Source organism: Mandrillus leucophaeus, unplaced genomic scaffold (assembly GCF_000951045.1).
Source record: "Mandrillus leucophaeus isolate KB7577 unplaced genomic scaffold, Mleu.le_1.0 Scaffold243, whole genome shotgun sequence".
Classification (NCBI taxonomy): domain Eukaryota; kingdom Metazoa; phylum Chordata; class Mammalia; order Primates; family Cercopithecidae; genus Mandrillus; species Mandrillus leucophaeus.
The window spans coordinates 324,332-346,831 of record NW_012102510.1 but is presented as its reverse complement, the minus strand read 5'-3'; the positions used below and the strand labels follow the sequence as shown (position 1 = coordinate 346,831).

Sequence of the window (22,500 nt, the reverse complement as noted above, 5' to 3'; positions counted from 1 at the left end):
TGATTAAATAAGACAGCCAATTTTTTCAGCAACACTGATTAAAGTAACATTGGAATCATAAAACAAGAGTTTACATTTGGAGTTGAGATTACTTCAGCAACAAGGTTAGAGAATTTTGTCAGTAATAAGCTATAAAGGAATAAAACTATAGCTGATGACAAGGTATTTATATACTAAAAGGTGCATTTAATCATACAGTTAAAATCAGCTAGCATGCTCCTAAAATCAGTTTCTGAAGCTGAAAATTGTAAACTAATGCTTTTACTCAATAGGCTTATCTAACTAAAAAAACTAGATATATTAAAAGTTAATACACATTGGCCGGGTGCAGTGGCTCACACCTGTAATCCCAGCACACCGGGAGGCCAGGGCGGGCAGATCACCTGAAGTCAGGAATTCAAGACCAGCCTGGTCAAAATGGTGAAGCCCTGTCTCTACCAAAATACAAAAATCAGCCGGGCATGGTGGTGGGCTCCTGTAATCCCAGCTACTCAGGAGGCTGAGGCAGGAGAATCACTTGAACCTAGGAGGCGGAGGTTGTAGTGAGCCAAGATCGCACCATTGCACTCCAGCCTGGGCGACAGAGCCAGGCTCCATCTCAAAAATAAAAAAAAAAAAGTTGATACACACCAATGAGTGCGTAAAGGAGTGCAATTAGTTGTGAATGATTTAATAAGTAACAAAGTTCAATCATAATAAAGGAAGGTTGAAATTTGTAAGTTACATGACAATTTCTCATAAAGTAAAAATACTGCACATTATAATCATATCAATATTTAAAATATTATCCAACAAAGTCTGGGTAGGTGAGTTAAAATTTCATCAAATGTAAAATATTTAATTCAGAGGCTAATTATTTAACAAATACACTGATTACAATATGCAGACATGTGACAAAGTAACTATTTTATTACATCTTCTCTATCTGCAAATCAAGGTATTTTAAGCTACAAATTCTTTAGAGTACTTGCTGAATAATCACCTACACTTAATATAATTTTACTTTCATATCTTAAATTATACCCTTGTTACCAAAAGCAATCTGAATAAACCCATTCCAAACTGTAATGTAAATTCCTCCCTTATCAAAAGCTAAAAGGTAGATATACCATATAGGTCTATCAATTGTCTAGTTTTCATTACAATTTCAAAAATTATTCAAATAGGTTTTTATAAGACAGTTATCAAAAAGGCCTCTTCATTTAGAGTCTATGATATCAATTCCATATATCAATAGCAGAGACAGAGGCTCCCCAGCTATAGTGATATGCAGAAACTTCATTTGGGAAACTTTTGACCTGGAATCAGTTCAACACCATTTTCTAGACAACTTTCTCAACCTCATTACTTAAATTGTAAAGTTCCTACAGATAATGGCTTTGAAGGGCGTGTGAAGCAAAGGCTGGGGCTCCCTGCTACTTAGTATGGTAACTTACAGAGGCCTCGCGGCCTGCCAACTGAGGAGTTTCTTTTTATTAGAATTACAAATCACATTTTTAAAGAATATCACATTTCCAAAATAGGGTTAAGAGAGTATTTATTGAAAACTTCAGCAACTAAGTGAGCCAAAGAAGTAGATGTGAGAGAAAAGAAAATAGAACTATACTTTATAATCCTAACAAAGGCTTTCATTTATTAACTGCCAGTTATACCTTAGAACTATGATAGGCATTTTAACAAAAATCTCATGTTATCCTTTTAACAACTGTTTAATGTTTAAAGACAATGAACCCCCCAAATCCCATCCTCTCACCTATTCTAACAATTCCCCTTTCTCCTTTGCCATTTTCTCCCTCTCTACTGAATCTTTCCCATTGACTTTTACTGTTCTTCTCTCATTTTAAATTTAAAACAATAACAAGACAACAACTCCTAATCCCACTTTCCCTGTCAGCTATACCCGGTTGTTATTCTACCCTTTTATGTCACAGTATACGGAAATAGAAGCCTTGGCACTGTGCAGTGTGTAGCCCAAACAACTATAAGCATGTGTGCTGGAACTGTCTATACTTCAGTTTTTCTCCGCCGATTTTATATTATCTTGAAGCAAACTACAATTAGGCTTTTGCACCCCAACAATCCACTGAAATTGCCCTTATCCAAAGGTCAGCATATCTTTTCTGTAAAGGATCAGATAGCAAACATTTTAGGCTTTGTGGGTCATCCAGTATCATACATTATCCTTTTTTTACAACCCTTCAAAAATATAAAAATCATTCTTAGCTCACGGGTTGTAAAAAAACACAGGTTGTGGGGTAAATTTTGCCTGTAACCTGTAGTTTCCTTACTCCAATAATGTCAGCAAATATCTCAGATGGTCAATTTTCAGTCCTCACTTTATATGACCTATGAGCATTATTTGATCATGTCCTCCTCCTTGAAAGACTTTCTTCATTTGGCTTCCAGGGTATCACTTGCATTGTCTTTGATCTCCTACTACATCACAGGTCAATCTCTTCTATTCTTCTACGCTAGTTCTTCAATTCCCTAGCCTAACACACTGGAATGCCCTAAGGCTCAATCTTGAGTTCTTTTCTCAATCTATTCTCACTGATGGGTGATACTATCCAGTTTCATCCATCTTTCTAGTTGGTCAGGCCAGCTGGGACTCCTTTCTCACACATCACTCTGTATCAGCTAATCCTGTTGCTGTACCTTCCAAATATACCCAGAAGCTGACCACAATCTACTACTACCACTCTGGGAGCCATCATCAACTTTTAACCTGGATTACAGCTATAATCTCTAAATTGGTCACACCATTTCTATTTTTGCCTCTTTCAGTCTATCCACAGAGTACCAAAGAGGACCTAGTCAAAAACAAAGTTAGATCACATTACTCCTCTGCTCAAAATCCCCCCACAGTTTCCTGGATACTCAGAATAAAATCCAGTATCCTTACAAGGCTGATCATGATTTAGCCATCCTGTTTCCAGCTGGAGCACATTTCTCTCTCTTCTCACCCCTTGCCTGTCCTGTTCTGCCATGCTTGCCACCTTGATTCTCTTCAAATGTGTACATCACAATCCTATCTTAGGGTCCGTTGATCCATGCTGCTCCCTAAACCTGGAACAATCTTATCACAAATAGCTTCAAGGCTCACTCCTGTAACTCTCATCCAAATGTTATCTTTCAGAGAAGCCTTCCCTGTCCTTCTAACTGCAACTCTCCTACCACCAATCTCTAGTTCTGCTGTTCCCTTTCTGTTAGTGCTTTTTTCCATAGCACTAATCACAACCATCATCTAACATTATATATGTATTGCTTATTTGTTTATTGTCGATTTACCTACACCAAGTAAGACATCTCAGTATATTTTCTTTACTGATGTATTCCCAGAGCCTTGAGTATGACATGAACCTAGTAGGTACTCAGTATTTCTCTAAGAATGAATAAAGTACTAATCACTTTAGATCAGGGTCCCACCAAGGATATTACTTCAAGAATAAACTTAAAAATCTTAGAGAAAGAACTTATTTCAGTTTTATCAATAATATAAGACTAACCAACAATCAGCCAAATATTTCCCTTTTTAAGTCAAATATTTCTCATAGATTAATAAAAGTACAAGCAATTTGGCTGTATGTATTCAGAGCATTTTCTTAAAGCTTACTCTTTTGCCCTTCAGTTTCACCTCAGCAGGTACCCGTATCATGGAAACAATCCAAAATATGGGAAATACTATGCACATAAACATTCAGAAGTAAAAACTTAGAAATTAAATGTCTAACGAATGTGCTAACGTTGAATAAAGTATGACCCATTTCCTTGACAAAAATAATGTTCATGCAATTCATTACTCTGTTTCAGAAACTTTAGTGGATCAACTTTGCCTTCAAGATAAATTTGGCCTCTGCTTCAGCCTCTTATTTCACCCTCCCCTCTTCATAGCCTATCTTCTAGGCACACTTCACCAGCCCTCTCCTCCCCTAAACTCTAGTTTCTGGAAGACTCTAACATCTTGGTTATGTGCTCTCCTAGGTACTCTGAGAGAACTTTCCCACCAAAGTCACACTTCACAGTCATTATGGTAAATACTTCTTCACTGGTCTTTTTCTCCCACTAAAGCAAATACCTAACACCTAGTGTAGTGCCTGATCTTAAGTAGGCAATTTATGCAGAAATGAACTAAGTAATATTACATAAATGTGCTTATGATGCCACTGTAAATTAACGGTGCATTTTGGGTGATTTATATGATCTATTTTCTTCCTTTGTAAATTTGCTAGGTTATCTATGTCAGTAGAGACGGTACAAAGGGAACGAAGATATACTCATGTATGTACATAATGAATCACAATGTAGTAATAACATCATAGTGCCACAAAATTCTTATAAAACCAGTTCCCCAAACACTTCTTTCTTCTTCTCTCAAACCCCAGTAAAAACAATTATGTGAAAAGCCAACAAGGAAGCTAGTTCTCCTATTACCTGAGTGGAGTTAGATAGTTGGTTTTTCCACGGCTCCTCTGCGCTGCTGGTCAGGTTTGTGCGGTTATGAGGTAGAGTGAGTGCGTTTCGCTGCAGGTAAGGCACGTTTCCATTACTTCCACTTCCTGTTATATGATTATTGCCTATCAAAATAGTGTCTGTACTTCCCAGCGTTCTTGATGTGCTACAGGGAACATGGCCTGCAGAAAAGGGTCCATTGGCTAAAGGCTGCCCAGGGCAGGCAGGACGAACTCCAGGCTGAGAGACGCTAGGCACTCTGGTCAGAGCAAGCTGTGGCTGCTGGCCAGAGACTGAGTTTGTAGGCAGTGATGAGTCAGCTGTTGGCCCGTTAGGAATTCCAGTAGATCGTACCTGTGCAACTCCTGTTGGTCTCATCTGTCAAAAAACAAAGGAAAAGTAAATGCTGGTTGTGTAATCCATAGGGGAGAGAATCTATAGGGAACAGAATATGAAGATGTATAATTAGGGAACCTGTGATTTTACCCAAACGCTTAATTTCTCTAAGTTGAGAAACACATACTTTAAAAACAAGAAATTATATTTGTTCATTTTAAAATAAACTTCCTTGAAAAAGCAGAAATCTGTTTCAAAAAAAAAAAAAATCCCATTAGTAATGACAAAAGGAAGCAGCTGAAAATTATAGAAAACGACCCAGAACTTATAGGTCCTTCTCTCAATCACAAAAGTGGGGACATCTCAAAATTTCATTCTGTTACATCCATGCCAGATCCTGTAAACTAAATAAGCCCTAAAAACCTTGCCTCAGTACTAAATAATGTAAACAAATCCTTAGAATACATGTGAAATATCATGTAAATAAATACAATACAAAGTATTGTGTTCAAAATTAAACTTACAGTTGCTTTTGTCTAAAAATCTCTGTCAATTACCCATATTTTAAGATACAGAGATTACTAAATTCTGTCAAACACTAGTAGAAAGTAAAAGTGAACATAAACATGCTCTAAAATGACATTAGAGTCAATAAAAATACTCAAAATGCTAACAAATTTTAGGGAAAAATATGCTATACACACTTGGTGTTGTTGCATTAAGACAAACTGACTTTCCAGCTGTTCCAGCATCAGTTTCTGTGCTGGATTTAAATTATTTCTATTTGCGCGGAGCTGTTCCAAGTGCTAGAAGAAGAACAAAAAGAGAATATAGTCAAAGATATATTTAGGAAATAAGATCACTATTCTAAGCAACCTTTCCCTGAAATGACTAAACTCAGAACCACTATCTGGTCAAACATACTGTCTTCTGACCAACAGTCATACAAGACGAAGTCCTTTAATAAGCTTGAGAAATGTAAGAATGAACTAAGCATTCATATGAACAAGATTTACTATGAGTTCTTTGTACTAGATGGGCATGAAATTTTACTCATCCATACAGTATTCTTAGGTATTCAAACAGAAAGCTCTTGAAGCTTAAAAATATATTGACAAGTATGCTAAAAGCAGCGCTGTCTGGAATAAGCAAAGTCTGAAGACAATCTGAATGTCCAAAATTAGTGATCTGCTTAAATAAAGGTGTTACATCTATATAAAGAAATATGATGTAACCATAAAAGAACAAGGAAGCTCTTCACATATTGACATGGAAAAGTCTGTAAAATACATTGTTAACAGCAAATAAGAATCCTATCGTTTGTGTAAAAAAGAAGAAAAATAATAATACATGTGAGAAAGAGGGGGATGTATATTTGCTTGTACATAAATAACATACCTCTGGAATGACAGATAAGAAATTAGTAATACCAGCTGCATTTTGAGTGGGTAGGGGCCAAAGTTAGAAGAAAACTTTACCCTATATACCCTATATTTATATTTTATGCAGTATAAACCATGTCCTGTTTTTTTAAAAAAAAAAAAAAAGAGATTAAAAACAAGAATGAATGATCTCCATTATTCTGGTAAATGCAGGCTCATTTTACTTTTGTGCATATTAATTGAATGTACTGCCATTTAACTTATAAGAATTAATACTTAGGGCTGGGTGCAGTAGCTCACACCTGTAATCCCAGCACTTTGGGAGGCTGAGGTAGGTGGATCACTTGAGGTCAGGAGTTTAAGACCAGTCTGGCCAACATGGCGAAACCCAGTCTCTACCAAAAATACAAAAATTAGCTGGGTGTGATGTCGCGTGCCTGCAATCCCAGCTACTCTGGAGGCTGAGGCACAAGAATGACTTTAACACAGGACGCGGAGGTTGCAGTGAGCCGAATCGTGCCACTGTACTCCAGTCTGGGTAACAGAGCAAGACTCTATCTCAAAAAAAATAAAAATAAAAATAATACTTTAAGAACTTAAAGCTTGCTACCTCAACTCCTTTTTAATAGAAAAAACAATTTGTCAAAATCATCTTACATACCTGTAATTTCTGTGGTGTCAAACACCATGAATGAGCTTGTTGCTGTACTGGAGGATGTGACACAGCATGTCCACCACTCCAATTGTCAGAAGTATTCTGAGGAAAATCGATTTAAAAAAAATTAAAGAATATTTGGTTAAATCTACAGTTAATAATAATGGTTAGAGGAGGCCAAATGACTATGAATTGGAATATTTACATGTTAAAAAGATGTTATAACATTAAATTCTTTAAAAAATAATTTTACATGCATATTACACTTAGAAATCATACATTTAAAAATTACTGACTATTTAATAAGCCACCCAAAAAGGCCCACCCTCAAACTGTGGCCCAAACAGCTAGCCTAAATACCACACTGTCCACTAGATCCAACATTAAATTTATTTCAATGTCAGTAAAAAGTGATGATGAAAAGTGTGCTGAGATCTTAACGGCAGGGAGATGAATAAAATGATTTGATGAATGCAAATTTATCCCTACTTTCTATATTTAATATGATACTAAGGGTTTGGGATGGAAAAACTCAAACCTTTCACTCTTTGATGTCCACAAATTTAAAATAAAGGACAGGAAATGTTCAAACTGCACAATTTCAGGGCAGCTGAAGCTTCTTTTTTGACTGGGATTTTCTATTTCTCCAAAACATATACCTTTGTTGGACTAGATGTTCTTTTCCTCTTGGCAGGACTGGACAGGTCATCTACTTGGCTAGAAGGAATCATGTGTAGTGGCAAGGATTGCTGTGAAATTGGTGTTTGACTGAGGCCTAATACAGGTTCAGTATTTGGATGATGAGGTTTACATGCCTAAGAATCACAGAAGGAAGACAAAAATAGGGTTCTATATATTCTTAATTCATTCCTTCAAATTATAAAACTTTACAAGCTGCATACTTTTCAAAGCTATGTGGACATCGCTGATTGCAATGATTGAAAATCAAAATTAAATGATTCATCAATGGAATAATGTGTACCTTCCTTTCAAAAACTTGCCTTAAAAATTAAACAAACCACTGTAGCATTATTTTAAGAAATCTCCTTCAAAATCATGAAAATGCACAAAGGTTCTAAGTTGGTACCCCAAAATCTCTTCCCATATTAGAGGGAATTTTATTTTGATCTAGATTCCCTTTGCAATTAAATCAAAAGGCTTTTCATTACTAAAAGCCTCCTGTGCTTAGTAAATTAAGCTTGACCACTAGAGAACTGAAAAGAACCCTTAAAGCTGGGCACCTGCAGAACATAACCCAACTTCTCACCTGCTGTGCTGTGTTCATGGCACCCTGCCTGGAGGTAAGCTCTGCGGGAATTGGTAGGCTCCACGCCTCCTCAATACTAGGAAGTAATTTAGTTTTATTCTGTAGACTACCTTGTGGAAGGTTACACAACTGAGCCTAGGAAAAATTATGTAAAAAGCAAATTTAACACAAGCCTACTTGAGTAAGAGCAAGTCCACTAAATCTTCCTAAATGCTATAGCTAATTGTTTTTTAAAAGAAAATAGATTCTAAATTTGGGGCTTTAGAAGACACTAAATATAAAGAGGGTAACCGGAATATAAACCTTTGTGAGAATCAAAACAAAGCTTGAGCTCTGTTTTCAGAGTTCTCATAGCTGTCTTCTCATGAAACTCCAAGCAAGAGTGAAAGACTGTTTGTGTTTTCTCTAAAATGCTATGACAACTTAAAAATGTAGACAGTACATAGAAAAAAATTATGTAAATTAATATGCATCAACAGAGTAAATGTGCAAAAGAGCATCTTTTAAAATACTGCATATCTTACTTAAAATGAAAAGTAAAATAATATTACAAGCTATGGTATGTTTACAAAATATGGAAACAGATTATAGACATCAAAACACAACTAGACAAACTTTCCAGCCACCCTCCTTCTGCCTGAGTGTTCTGGGGAAATATGTGGCTTTAAAAAAGTGCTATTTAAAAATTTTACCTGTAAATACTTAATTCGTGCTGCAAGTGCAGAGGTATTACTACAACTTTTGCTTCTAGTTGCATTTAAGTAGCATTTAATAGCATCCTGAGGCTGGTTGCAGGATTCATACAGAGTGCCTAGGTCCATCCAGGCTGCAGCATGGCCATGGTCCAATTGTACAGCACAAATATAGGCCTGTAAAGCATCCATGGGCTGATTTTGCTGCTGATATAGCACACTGGAAAGAGAAATTAAGAAAAAATAAGTCAACTCAGAAAACTGCTTGGTTTTATAATGATTTAAACTATGAAGTATAATATATGTGATGTAACCATCTTTGTATATCAATTAAATTACTACTATTTTTATACAAAGTCTTACCCTATTGAACACCATGTATCTGCACTTGCTTCTGATTTATCAATAGACTGCCTGTAAGATATAAAGGCATCCTGAACTTTCCCAATACTTGAATAGCACCTGAGAAGGGAGGGGGAAAAAAAAAAAATCAAAAGAATTCCATTAATACTGAAACAAATTAATCGGCTGAAAGGATAGACTATATATCACAGCAAATTTTTTAAAAACCCTAATAAGCTAATATATTTATGTGTGTGTGTATATATACTTGGTAACTATAATGAATATTATAATTAGCCCTCCAAGCAAACCATATTATAGTCTGTCTTATAGGTGCTAAAAAGCATGCTGCATTAATGAACTCTATTACAATGATTAGGGGACATATCACTTCAATATTATAATACTGAGAGCTGCATGCATGCGTGCACACACACACACACAAGCCACTCTTCTTATATAGCTGACCTCTAGTTCCCTATACCATCAAAATACAGAGTTAAAAACAAAAACACTATACGTTGGTAAGATTTGCTGTATCAGATTTCAATTTTCCTTTCCCAAGTAACAACACTGAGGGCAATAATTCTTTAATCCATAAAAAAAAAATGCACATGTAAGACACAGTTAATCTCAAACTAAGTATCAAAAATAGTATAAAGTAAAAAGTAAAAATAATATATAAAGTATAATATTTTATGACTAGTAAAGTAAGCAAGGTAAGATTAATGATTCAAGGACTGTCATTTTCTTAATGTGAATATACATGAATACATGGATAATGGCTGAAATTATAAATACTGAAATTATCTTCTTATTCTTGGCACTAAAGGAAAAAGAAAAAAACAAAAACCCAGTCCCTATTTTCATGAAGCTTACAATTTAGTTGAGGACTGAAGATACATTAAAAATGTCATGATACCATAGCAAATGGCCAGTATAGGCAATAATTGGCCTGAGAATTTAGGATAAGAAAAGACCATCATATACTGCAAGTTTCAGGAAAGGCCCCCCCAAAAAAGGGAAGAGTAAGAGTAAGGGATTTGAATATGTAAAGATGCATATTATTTAGTGATTCCTAATTGCCAACCAGTATATGGCACGTTTGCCAAGCAAACAAATTGGAAAGACAACACACACATACATACATAATTTTTCCAATAAACGAATTAATATTTATGCTGTAATGCTCTTATTTTGGATATTATTGGCTGACAGTAAATTGCAAAAAAAAATGTCCATGTCTTTACTTGCTCAAACACCATATTTCTATTCTCATAATTATTCTTTGAAATTGTACTGATTTATGTAACCTAAAATTCTGGGAACCACTGATTCAGGCAGAGAAGATGAGAAAAGGCATTTTAAATGGGTTTGAACAGCATGAGCAAAACCTAACGTATATACAAGAAAGCACAGACACAAAACAGTAGAGAATTTTAAATCCAGCCAAAGATTACCCTAAAGTTTGCTTTTCTAACAAGGAGAGCAGTACATTGAAAGCACTTTATAGGAATATTAATTTTCTAACAATACGGAGGGCAGACTGAAAGGAAAATAAGTTATAGACAGTAAAAATAGAGGGTGGCTACATTCACTGGTTGGGAACAGGCCAAAATTGGAGTTAAAGTACTGAAAGCGACAAGAAAAAAAGATGAGAGAAACAAGAAACCAACAGATTGGTAAAGACTTTGTGATTGATTGATTAGATGTTCACAGGGTGGGGGGTTGTAACTTAGTAGTTAACCTTGATTTTAAAAAATGGCGATCTTTTGGCAAAAGTTAAAGGAGAAGGAGCTGGTTTGGGGAAGAATATGGTGAATATAGTTTGAAATATGCTGACTTTGACATGATGTGAAGACATTAAAATGGGAAATGTTAAGTAAAGAATAGGAGATGTAGTCCTGGAGTTTAAGATACCTTTAAGTGTTGAAATCTAGATTTGGAATTCATCCATATGGAAGAGAGGCTGTAAAAACATAGGACACCTACAAGGGAGATGTAAAAGCCTAACGAATCACTAATCTTGTGGTTTGAAAGGTATAAGAAATGTCCATGATTGAGAAGGCAGTTTCAGAGAGCATCTACAAACTGTTTTATGAAGGAAAAATTCATAAGAAGAGATCAGCAGTAATGCCAAACAGGAACAGACACCAGCGTGAAAGGGAATGCTTAACAGATAGTAGAAAACATGCTGTTTTGTAGTTGTTGTGAAATCAAAGCCATCTCAGATTTATAGACAAATCTGCCTAACTGCTGGGAGAAATAAGCAGTTCTTCCCAAAACCAATGTTTTAACATTCCATTCCTACAAAATCGAAGTAGGAAACCAATGTGCCCAGATACAGATGTCCAACCATCAACCACTTTTCCTCTAATAAAAGTAGGTTCCTCTGAGACAGTCTTGTGTAATTAAAAAAGCCCAGGGTGAACCTAGGGTCTAATCCCTGCTATCACACTAATTATCTGTGATTATGAACCCACTTTCTAAATCTTTGAAGTGACAGGATTTACAAGGTTAACCAGGTGACCTCCCTGGTCCTTCCCAGTTGTAATATTCTACAGTTCTGTGATAACACAGTCAATGATTGGTGCTAGCATAACAGAATATCACATTACAATTTTACTTCGATATACAAGTGCCAAATGACAAGCAAAGTCCATCTTCAACACAGACCTGAAGGCAGAGGTTAAGTAATAGAAAGCCTCAAAAATATTAGGGTCATCAAACCCCAAAATTTCTTACTGACAACTGAGGTCTTCATTTGGAACTTTAAAAATATCTAAAACATAATTCATTCATAATATCTTTCTCATAAGAAACAGATTAGAAACAACACATTAGAAAGCAGTAAAAGAGAATAAGAAAAGTCTAAAGGATTTAGAATTTTATTATTACAGATGGAAAATAATATGTCTAAAATGATAACCTTGAACCCGAAACCAAGATAAATTGTGATAAGTATCCTTTATTTATTTAGTCAGGAAAAGTATATTGTATATTTGGAAAATTTTACCCAAAAAATTACCCAAAAAGATTAAATTAAAAGCATCGTAATGTTTTACAATGTAAAATTAGTTAACTGGAAAAAAAAATGATAAAATACTGCCCACTGAAATACTGATGATGAAATACTGCTCATTGAAGTTAAAAATTACAGCATGACTATGATAGTTAATTCTACACATGGCTCATTATAATTTTATACAACTAGAATTTAAATTTAAAAACCTATACTAAAAAGACATCTACACTACTATATTAAACCATCTTAGGTCAGAAGGAAAATACTTTCCAGTATACATTGCTTTTAATCTACGCTAAAAGAAATTTTCATACATAAACCTGAAAACAAGAGACAGGCACCCACTGTTTCCCAGTTTCAGACCTCCTTTACAATCACTACGTGAAGCCTCACACTCCACAACACTAATAGTAATAGTGCTAGCTCCAAAAGCAAATGGAGTTTAGTTAGTTCATTTCATCCATTTATCGAATAGCCACTTTGTCAGGTAAAAAGATACAAAAATAATAAAATCCAGTTTCTGCTCCTGTAGAAGAGAAACACAAAAGTTTGGACCCTCCAGCTTTATTTAGAAGCAACCCAAATTAGGCTCTTTTACAAGCCTGGGTAGGGATTAGGAAATCCTCACCAAAAAATAGGTACCTTTCCAGTCAACTCTTATTGTATGTTAATAATGAATTAATGAAATGTTTTTTTAAAAAATTTTCCTTAACCTTCTTCTAAGCATAGTATGAGTAATCAAATATTTTTAGAGAAGGAACCATATTAATATTACTTTGTCTCATACAAGCATACTTTCCTTAAAGGAAAACTGAAGCCATACAATGAAAATTCAATGTGATTATATGGCAAATTTACTTACAATTAGGTATTCTATGTAAAAAGTAACAGAAAACTTAAAGTTAAAACACAATAATTTCAAAAGAAGTCATAAAATTGGAACCTTTAAAGCAGGAAGGTATCTAACAGATCATCTAACCCAGGGTTTCTCAACTACAGCATTACTGACATTTGGGGCCACCCAGTTCTTTGCTGTAGAGGACTGTCCTGTGCATTGTAGGATGCTGAGCAGCATCCCTAGTCTCTACCCACTATACGAAAGTAGCACACCCCACAGCTGTGATGAAAGAAATAAATGTCTTTAAACATTGTGAAAAGTCCTTGGCTGGGGTAGGGGTGGCAAAACAGCCTGCCCCTGAGGACCACCGATCTAATACAATTCTCTAATACGTTAAACAAAAATTGAGGCTTTAAGAGGTTTAACTAAACCATGCACAATTCCACAAACAGTAGCTGAATCAGGACTTGAATCCAAGTGTCTTGGCTCCTAGTATGATCTTCTCACCATATCATGAAAGCGAAAAGTGATTAGGAATCAAAATACAATCTGATGATAGTCTAAAACTATAATCTATCAGATACTCATGCATGAGGTATAGTTCAGATCATCACTAAGCATAATTCAGACATTCAATGGATAAACAGTATGGAGAAATGGTTATAGACTTGCAGAAAACGATTTTCGTTACATGACACTTCTCCATTCCAACAAATCTGATACACTTTCTCACTGTAAGACTTCAAGTATAACTGTGATTTGAGATTTACTATTAATTATGTCAATTCTAAGGTAAATATTAATCAAAATTATAAATTATTAAGGTTCCACTGACTACCAATAGTCAACAGGCAGATGAGAAATTAATCCTGTTTTATAAAACAGACATATAGAAAAAATACTGGAAATCTGAAGGAAAGGCATTTAAATACTTCATTAAAAGTTACTATCAGATAAGACTTTTTTAAAACTAGCAATAACTCAAATCAAATAAAAATCCAATAACCAAAATAAGAAATGTCCTGCCAGACCAAAAATTATGCTATGAAAAAACCACATTTGGAAACTTTATTTTATTGTTTAACTTCCCGGAATCTTGGTAATAATGTACTCAGAAGAGAAAATACACTGATCAGGTTAGATATGTAAACTAACACTTTAGATTGTAATTAAAATCTCTTAGCTGGAATAGACAAAAGCAAACATAAATGTCTTGTAAGTCTCACCTTCCGAGGAAATACCAGGACTGGCCAGAATTAGGATCTGCTTCCAAGGACTTTTGGAGATACTGAATAGCATAGCTTTCCTTGGTGGCTTTATCTCCCAGGAGATCTACAGTGTGATGCATCCAACCTACAGTAAATGATTTAAAAATATTTACGTAAATGACTTAAAAATATTTACGTAAATGACTTAATTGTTCTTCTATGTTTAAGAATACCAAGTAGAAAATAAACCAAAAAAGTATTCTTTTCTGTCAATTTATTAATTTAGTTTGTAGTACATATTTCCAAAATTTAGAACTGCCAATTCCGGCCGTTAAGAAAGTCAGTTTCTCACAGTAAGGTAGTAAAAGCTATGAAGAGCTTTCATTCAAGAGAAATTAAAACAATTTTTAGTACTGATACAACAGATTATAAATCAGACTTTTCTAATTTTGATATCTGAAAAAATTTCAAGTTATGAAACAAAGAATATAAAGATGTTAAGTCTTATTTACTATTCCATATAAAAATAAAATAATGGGCTTTTTTTTTTTTTTTTTTTTGAGACAGAGTCTCGCTCTTTTGCCAGGCTAGAGTACAGTGGCATGATCTTGGCTCACTGCAACCTCCGCCTCCTGGATTCAAGCAATTCTCCTGCCTCAGCCTCCTGAGTAGCTGGGACCATAGGCGCGTGCCACCACGCTAAGCTAATTTTTGTAGTTTTAGTAGAGACAGGGTTTCACCATGTTGGCCAGGATGGTCTTGATCTCCTGACCATGTGATTCACCCACCATGGCCTCCCAAAGTGCTGGGATTACAGGCGTGAGCCACAGCACTGGGCCAATTAAGAATCTTCAAGACATTCCATTAACAAAATGTTTATTTCCAAGGAATAAATATAAGGCTATAGAATCAATGATAGTTCAGATTAAAAAATATACACACAATCCTACCTCACTGGCCCTGGCTACATATATTCACATCCTATATAAGATAAGAACTATAAGCCAGGCACAGTGGCTCACACCTGTAATCCTAGAATTTGGGGAGGCTGAGGCAGAAGGACCACTTGATGCCAGGAGTTTGAGACCACCCTGGGCAACATAGAGAGAGACCTTGTCTTTACAAAAGAAATTTTTAAATCAGCCAGGCGTGGTGGCATGCGCCTGTAGCCCTAGCTACTCGGGAGGCTGAGGTGGGAGGATCACCTGACCTGAGGAGTTTCAGGCTGCAGTGAGTTATGATCACGACACTATATTCCAGCCTGGGGGACAGAGCGAGACTGTGTCTAAAATAAATAAGCAAACAAACTATAAAGTATTTGATAAATGAAAAAACAAATATTGCCTTCATAATAAAGCCTGAGTTTTGTCTGTAATTTTATCCATTAGGATTTTACTCGAGTTGTCTATACTTTTAAGAGTTATAAAAGTGTCAAAATATTTGTTTTTATTCAGTGATTTATAATTATTAAATTTTTATATATATTATCTAAAGATAAATGATAAAATCTAAGCTTAAGTGACTTTAAAACTATATAAAAAATAGTTACATTATGAAAACATTCATATTGCTACAATGTTGGCTAAAAATTAAGAATAAATGATTTTCCCAGACCAAAAACAAAATTGAAAAAACAACCCAAATATCAAATACAAACAAGAAACATGACTCAATAATTAAGCAACAAAATTAAAGGCTGGGGAGTTCTTTCACTATCTTTTTGGTGATAGCTACACATGACATCCAAACGAACAGATTCCCTCATGTTACACATTAGAATAGAACTGCATGCTCACAGTGTTAGATGCTCTACAGTTTTTAGATAAATTGTTTTATAGTCATTGTAACTGATAAAGCTATGAAAGCAAGCTCACCAACCATTGAGTGACATTAGATAAATCACAACTTCATTAAGTGCTTAAGCATATATCTGGCACAAAGAAAGTATTGAATCCTCCTTGGGTTAAATACTAGGGAGTAATTTTGATAATTTAAAAGGACCAGCTATACTAAAGAATTATACTGAGACAGACTGTGGGAAGGACAATGCTAGGCAGAGAATAGAAATATGCTGGGTTCAGAATAATTTTATCAACTCTGAGCAAAAGAATAGAATATATGAGCCACATATTTGCCATACTCAACATGTAAAAAACATAAAGAGAAGCATTTATAATACACTAAATGTATACTATTACATACCTAACTGTTGTAAGACAGTTGCTTTTACTTGTGCAGAAAGATTCTCTGTCTGCAAAAGTTGTTCATAAGCTTCTTTTGCAGAATGATATTTCCTCTAAAGAGCAGAAAAAGAGATTTGGAGAAAAATTAACATAATCTTTAAAGAACTACTTCATATATTAAGAATTATACAATACTGATGTTTTAGCATATTTTTAAAAACTAAAAGAAAAAAGTGCTGATTTCATTATTGAATTTAAAGTTTAACATTAGACAGCTGAGTAATAAGCCTTGTTCCAGAGTACCTAACACCAGTAAAACTGACATTCACTATAACAAAGTATCACTAAAATACGACTTAAGAATTTTCCAAATGCCAATATCATCTCAAATTTAGTAACATAAGTAGTCTCAATTTTATTTAATAACATTAATGAATCAAGAGACGTATTCTACCTCCAAGTGCATAATCTGTCCGCCTAGAAACACTGAGCTCCCAAGCAACTCAATAAATAGAGCACATGTCAGGCCGGGCGCGGTGGCTCACGCCTGTAATCCCAACACTTTGGGAGGCCGAGGCAGGCGAATCACGAGGTCAGGAGTTCAAGACCAGCCTGGCCAACATAGTGAAACCACGTCTCTACTAAAAATACAAAAATTACCCAGGCATGGTGGCAGGCACATGCAGTCCCAGCTACTCGGGAAGCTGAGGCAGGAGAATCGCTTGAACCCGGGAGGCGGAGGTTGCGGTGAGCAGAGATTGCACCACTGCACTCCAGCCTGGGCAACAGAGCGAGACTCCGTGTCTAAATAAATAAATAAATAAAGCACATATAAAAAATGCTGTAGACAAAATCTAAAGAAGTACAAAAGTAATTAAAAATCTAAGTTTTAAAGATACAGTTTCTGGTGTATATAAAATATCCTTTAAAAATATTTATAACGAATATAATTTTAAAGACATCAAAACTCTGATAGTTACAGCCTAACAATGTTTGCAAGACTTAGGATTTCACAGGCAAATGTCTAAATGAAACCATTTAGCCACAGTTCTCAAGAGTACTGATATAACTAAAACTCTTTATTGCTACAGTTATAAACCTTAAGACAACTCCCCCAAAACAAAAGGAAAAAACTAACAAAAGAAAGGCTCATAAATATTACCTGTAAAACATACTTGGCAGAACAATGGATTGAAGTGGCTTTTATTCGTATCATTACCAGTATATAACTGCCTGAGCAAACAAATTTTTTTTTTAAAAAAAGTAGGTAGAAATACAAAACTAGCTGTATGAACCTCAGGCAAGTCACTTAAACTATGATTCAACATCAATAAACAACTGAAGCAATAAAACAAGAGCTAACATCCAATCTTGCTACCTACAGGGTTATCCTAATGATGGAAACAATTAAGGAACTACACACACACACACACACACACCACTAACATAAGGAAGATTTGAGAGAACTGTCCATTGAGATGATCAGGGGTTTTTCCGTTTGTTTTTTTGAGACGGAGTGTCGCTCTTGCTGCCCAGGTTGGAGTGCAATGGCACAATCTGAGCTCACTGCAACCTCCGCCTCCCGGGTTCAAGTGAATTCTCCTGCTTCAGCCTCCCGAGTAGCTGGGATTACAGGCATGCGCCACCACGCCCGGCTACTTTTGTATTTTTAGTAGAGACGGGGTTTCTCCATGTTTCCCAACCTCAGATGATTCGCCCGCCTTGGCTTCCCAAAGTGTTGGGATTACAGGTGTGAGCCAGCGCGCCAAGCAATCCGGAGTTATTAAATCAACTTTTACTTATCAGCTAAACTGGTTCCCCCCGAACACTCACCTGGTCTAAAAAAGTTAATTAAATAGTTAGGCCAAGGATAAGGGTCAAGTTATTCAATTCCTTCAATTGATAAATATTTGTTAAACACCTAATACATAACAGGAACTGCTAAGACTACACAGTAGTGAAAAATATATACAGAAAAAACAAATTAAGCATATTGTGCTGTAACATTATAATACTTCTCAGAGGAAAAACGAGCACATATTAAGTTTAGAGTACTAGCAGGCTGGACAGAAAATGCAAAGATTACTTCACAAAGAACTCCCTAATCTATTTAAAGACTACTGACTGTATCCTAAAACAATGGAGAACCACTGAATGATTTCAAGTAATGTGATCCGACGTAAATTTTAGGAAAACCACCTTCCTGAATTATCTTAACAAATGTTAAAATATACCTCCCAGCACTGTAATAAAAACAATGACATACTTGAAAAAATGGTAGCATCATATTTGGAAATATGAAGTTACATTTCTACCTCATACCATATAAAACAAAACCAGCAACTGCATTAAAGACCTGAATATGAAAGGTAAAAGTATAAAGTTAAGAGAAGAAAATGTAGGAGAACATTTCCTTGAGATGGGAGATAATTTATTGGACATGATCAAAAAAACACAAATCATAAAGAAGAGCAAAGATCTGACTCAAAAAGCATAGGCAGAAAAACAGGCAATGGACATAAGTAACCCAACACATAAAAGGTGAAAAAAAATGTAAAAAACTATACTCCTCTAGAAATCAGAACATACAAGTTTAAATGACGTAACATCTTCTACCTTTAAGACTGGAAAACATAAATTTGAGTAATTCCAAGTATTGTAGGGATGTGAGTAAAGGAGAACACTCATGTCCTGGTGGAAGGGGATTTACTCAAAAAATTAGGAATACAAATATCCTACAATTCAGCAATCTTACTCTTGGAATATGTATGCCAAGGAAACCTTTCCACAGGTAATGTTCTGAACAGTACTGCTTGCAATATGGAGAAGTTGGGGGGCAATCTAAGTTTACGCCACTAGACAAGTGGAAACAAAATATGATGGATGCTTATAGAACATTAAATAGGAATTATAAATGATGTGTAAAAAAGTAACATGAATTTATCTTTAATAGTGTTGAGTAGAAGTTTTGCCTCTGACAATATTTGGAGTGGCATTCCACACACAGCTTCACATTCTGGATAAAATATAAAAGTCAACTACCAGATGGCACTGGAGAGAAACCAAAATCAGGCAAAACCAAAGGAAAAGTTCACACTTAAAGGAAGGAAATGGCACTAGATGAGTAACCCCCTTTTTCTTGGATTTTCACCTGAAGGCAGGCTTCAACTGGTACTTGGCTGGCTAGAACTCAAATAGAAATGGCAGTCTTACTACCCTGAAGAATCATAGGACAGATTTTGAGGCTACCATAAGAGTTGGAAGCAAGGGGAGAAATCCCAGTCAGGAGACAGAGTGGAAACACCAAATTCCACACATAAAACTCTGCCCAAAGCTCTAACTGCTGAATTATGCATAAACAGAACAGATAATGAGCAGCCTAAAAGAACTAGAAAGAGATTTCAGTTGCTGCCATTACAAAGGTGACAAAGTTTAGAGTGTGAATTGACTGGCTAATGAAGCAAAAATATATCAATCTTCAGAAAAATATAGTCAATCTCTACAATGTATTATTCATGATATGCAGGATAAAAATATTAAATTTATGAAGATCAGGAAAATTTTACCTATATTCAAAAGAAAAGAAAATGAAAACCAACTGTGAAATTACTCAGATGGTGAAATTTGTAGTTTTTTATTTTTATTTTTTTGAGACGCACTCTCACTGTGTCGCCCAGGCTGGAGTGCAGTGGCACAATCTTGGCTCACCGCAACCTCTGCCTCCTGGGTTCAAGCAATTCTCCTGCCTCAGTCTCCCAAGCAGCTAGGATTACAGGCGTGCCACCACGTCCGGCTAATTTTTTGTATTTTTAGTAGAGATGGGGGTCTCGCCATGTTGTCCAGGCTGGTCTCGAACTCCTGACCTTAGGTGATCCGCCAGCCTTGGCCTCTCAAAGTGCTGGAATTACAGGCAACAGCCACCGCGCCTAGCCCTGTAGATAATTTTAAAGCAGATATTTAGGCTGGGTGTGGTGGCACATGCCTGTAGTCCCATCTACTCGGAAGGCTGAGGCACAAGAATCGCTTGAACCTGGGAGGCAGAGGTTGTGTTGAGTCGAAATTATACCACTGCACTCCAGCCTGGGCAACAGAGCCAGATACTGTCCCCCCCCCCAAAAAAGGCAGATATTTGAACAATGTTGACAAAAAGAAAAACATAATCCTAATGAATTAATGTACAAAAAAATCATACTCCAGAAAGAGAAACAAAAGGAAATTCCAGAACTAAAAAATGTTAATCTGATATTTAAAAAAGAAAATCACTATATGGACTGAATAGCAGATTGGAAAGTATATTAAAAAAAAAAAAAAAAGAAATCAGTGCATTTGAAAACATGTCACTAGAAAGCATACAGACTGAAGTGGAAAAAAAACACACACACACACATACAAAAGTTAAAAGTTAAAAAAAAAAAAAAAAAAAAGAAGGCATCTAAGATGTTTGAGGCAATAGCATATAGTCTACTATACATGTAATTGAGTCCAAGAAGAGAAAAGCGGTGGAGCAGAAAAAATATTTGACAAATCAATGGCTGAGAATTTTCCAAAACTGATAAAATATATCAAACCCCAGACTTAAAATACTATTAGTATAATTATAAAGAAAAAAAATCTGAGCACATTGAAGTCAAATTTTTGAAAACCAAATATAAAGAGAAAGACCTTTTAAAAGCAACCAGAGCAAAACAATACAATACAAAGGATACAATAGGAATGACAGCTAACTTTATCCAACCATATCAATAATCAAATTAAGTATAAATGAACTAGACACTCCAAACCACCACGACCACCACCACCATCACCAATAAAAGAGACTGCCAGAATAGATTTACAAAAGGAAGGGTCAAGAACATTATATTTATGGGATGGACATTACAAACCCTAAGAATTTAAGAACAATACCTTTATCATATACTCAGTTTCTACATGTACTTGGGTCTACTCCTGGGCTTTCTAGGATATTTCGCTGATCTGTCTATTCACATGCCAGTACCACATTTTTAATTATACAGGTTTTATTGGGTTAGTATATCCCATACAATCCTCCCACCCGTTTTATCCTAGCAATTTTTGCATGTTTTTCCATATCAACTTAGCTAACTCCTAACAAAAGTTTGTTGGTATTTTTGTATTGATGTTTCTGTTACACTAAGGAGAATCAACATCTTTATACCGCTGAGTCACAGTCCCTCTCTTAAGTTTATTCCTAAGTATTTAATATACTTTGCTGAACACGCTAAATATAATTTTTTCCTGTTATGTTCTGACTACTGTTGTTGAAGCTTATTAATTCTGTATGTAAATTTGTAACTATAACTTACTGCTCTCTCTTATCTAACTACACTGGCTAATACCTATAGTATAATACCGAGGACTAATGGAAATAGTAGGTATCTTCACCTTGCTCCTGATTCTAGTAAAAAGGTCTCTAGAATTTTGCCTTAAGTAAAATTCTGACTTTGAAACTAAAGCATATGTATTTTATCATAAGAAAGTAACCTGCAATTCCTATGTATAAGAGTGTTTTTATTAGAAACGGGTATTGAATTTATCAAAGATTTTTTCAGAATCTATGGTGATAATGATTTGACTTCACCTTTAGCTCTATTATTGCAATATCAATAGATTTCCTAAGATTCAGTCAACCTTGCATTCCTGAAATGAATGACACTTGGTCATAGTATATTGTTGTGTTTTTTTAATGAGATAAGGTATTGTTTGCTAATACTTTATTAGCATTTTTACACCAATATTCATCATGATACCAATCTGTATATTGATTCTCTTATTATACTGTCTTTTATTAGGTTCGGATATAATACTTGCTTCAAAACACAAAGGAAAAACAGTATGACTGTTTCTCAAAAAATTAAACATAGAATTACCACATGATCCAGCAATTCCACTTCTGGGTATATTGCAAAAAAAACTGAAAGCAAGAACTCTAACAACTTATATACACACCCACAGTCAAGCAGCACTATTCACAACAGACAAAAACTGGAAGCAAACCAAGTGTCCATCAACAGATGAAATGGATAAACAAAATGTGGTGTATCCATACAATGGAATATTATTCAGTCTTAAAAAGGAATGGAATTCTGACACAGGCTACAACAT

At 35.2% G+C, this 22,500-nt stretch overlaps 1 protein-coding gene across 10 annotated transcripts in view; it reads right to left on the bottom strand.

Moving 5' to 3' along the window:
• KDM6A (lysine (K)-specific demethylase 6A) overlaps nucleotides 1–22,500 on the bottom strand; it is a 241,204-nt gene that overhangs the window by 43,437 nt on the left and 175,267 nt on the right. For 2 of the 10 annotated variants that reach the window (XM_011982800.1, XM_011982801.1), the window contains exons 9-17: nucleotides 16,397–16,490; nucleotides 14,213–14,339; nucleotides 9,145–9,243; nucleotides 8,782–9,001; nucleotides 8,090–8,224; nucleotides 7,482–7,637; nucleotides 6,829–6,924; nucleotides 5,490–5,591; nucleotides 4,432–4,827 (exon numbers count right to left, since the gene is read on the bottom strand). In XM_011982800.1, the coding sequence (XP_011838190.1) occupies nucleotides 4,432–4,827; nucleotides 5,490–5,591; nucleotides 6,829–6,924; nucleotides 7,482–7,637; nucleotides 8,090–8,224; nucleotides 8,782–9,001; nucleotides 9,145–9,243; nucleotides 14,213–14,339; nucleotides 16,397–16,490 (1,425 nt within the window). The remainder of the gene's footprint in view (nucleotides 1–4,431; nucleotides 4,828–5,489; nucleotides 5,592–6,828; nucleotides 6,925–7,481; nucleotides 7,638–8,089; nucleotides 8,225–8,781; nucleotides 9,002–9,144; nucleotides 9,244–14,212; nucleotides 14,340–16,396; nucleotides 16,491–22,500) is intronic. The other 8 variants (XM_011982806.1, XM_011982809.1, XM_011982802.1 and 5 more) reach the window with 7 other exon arrangements.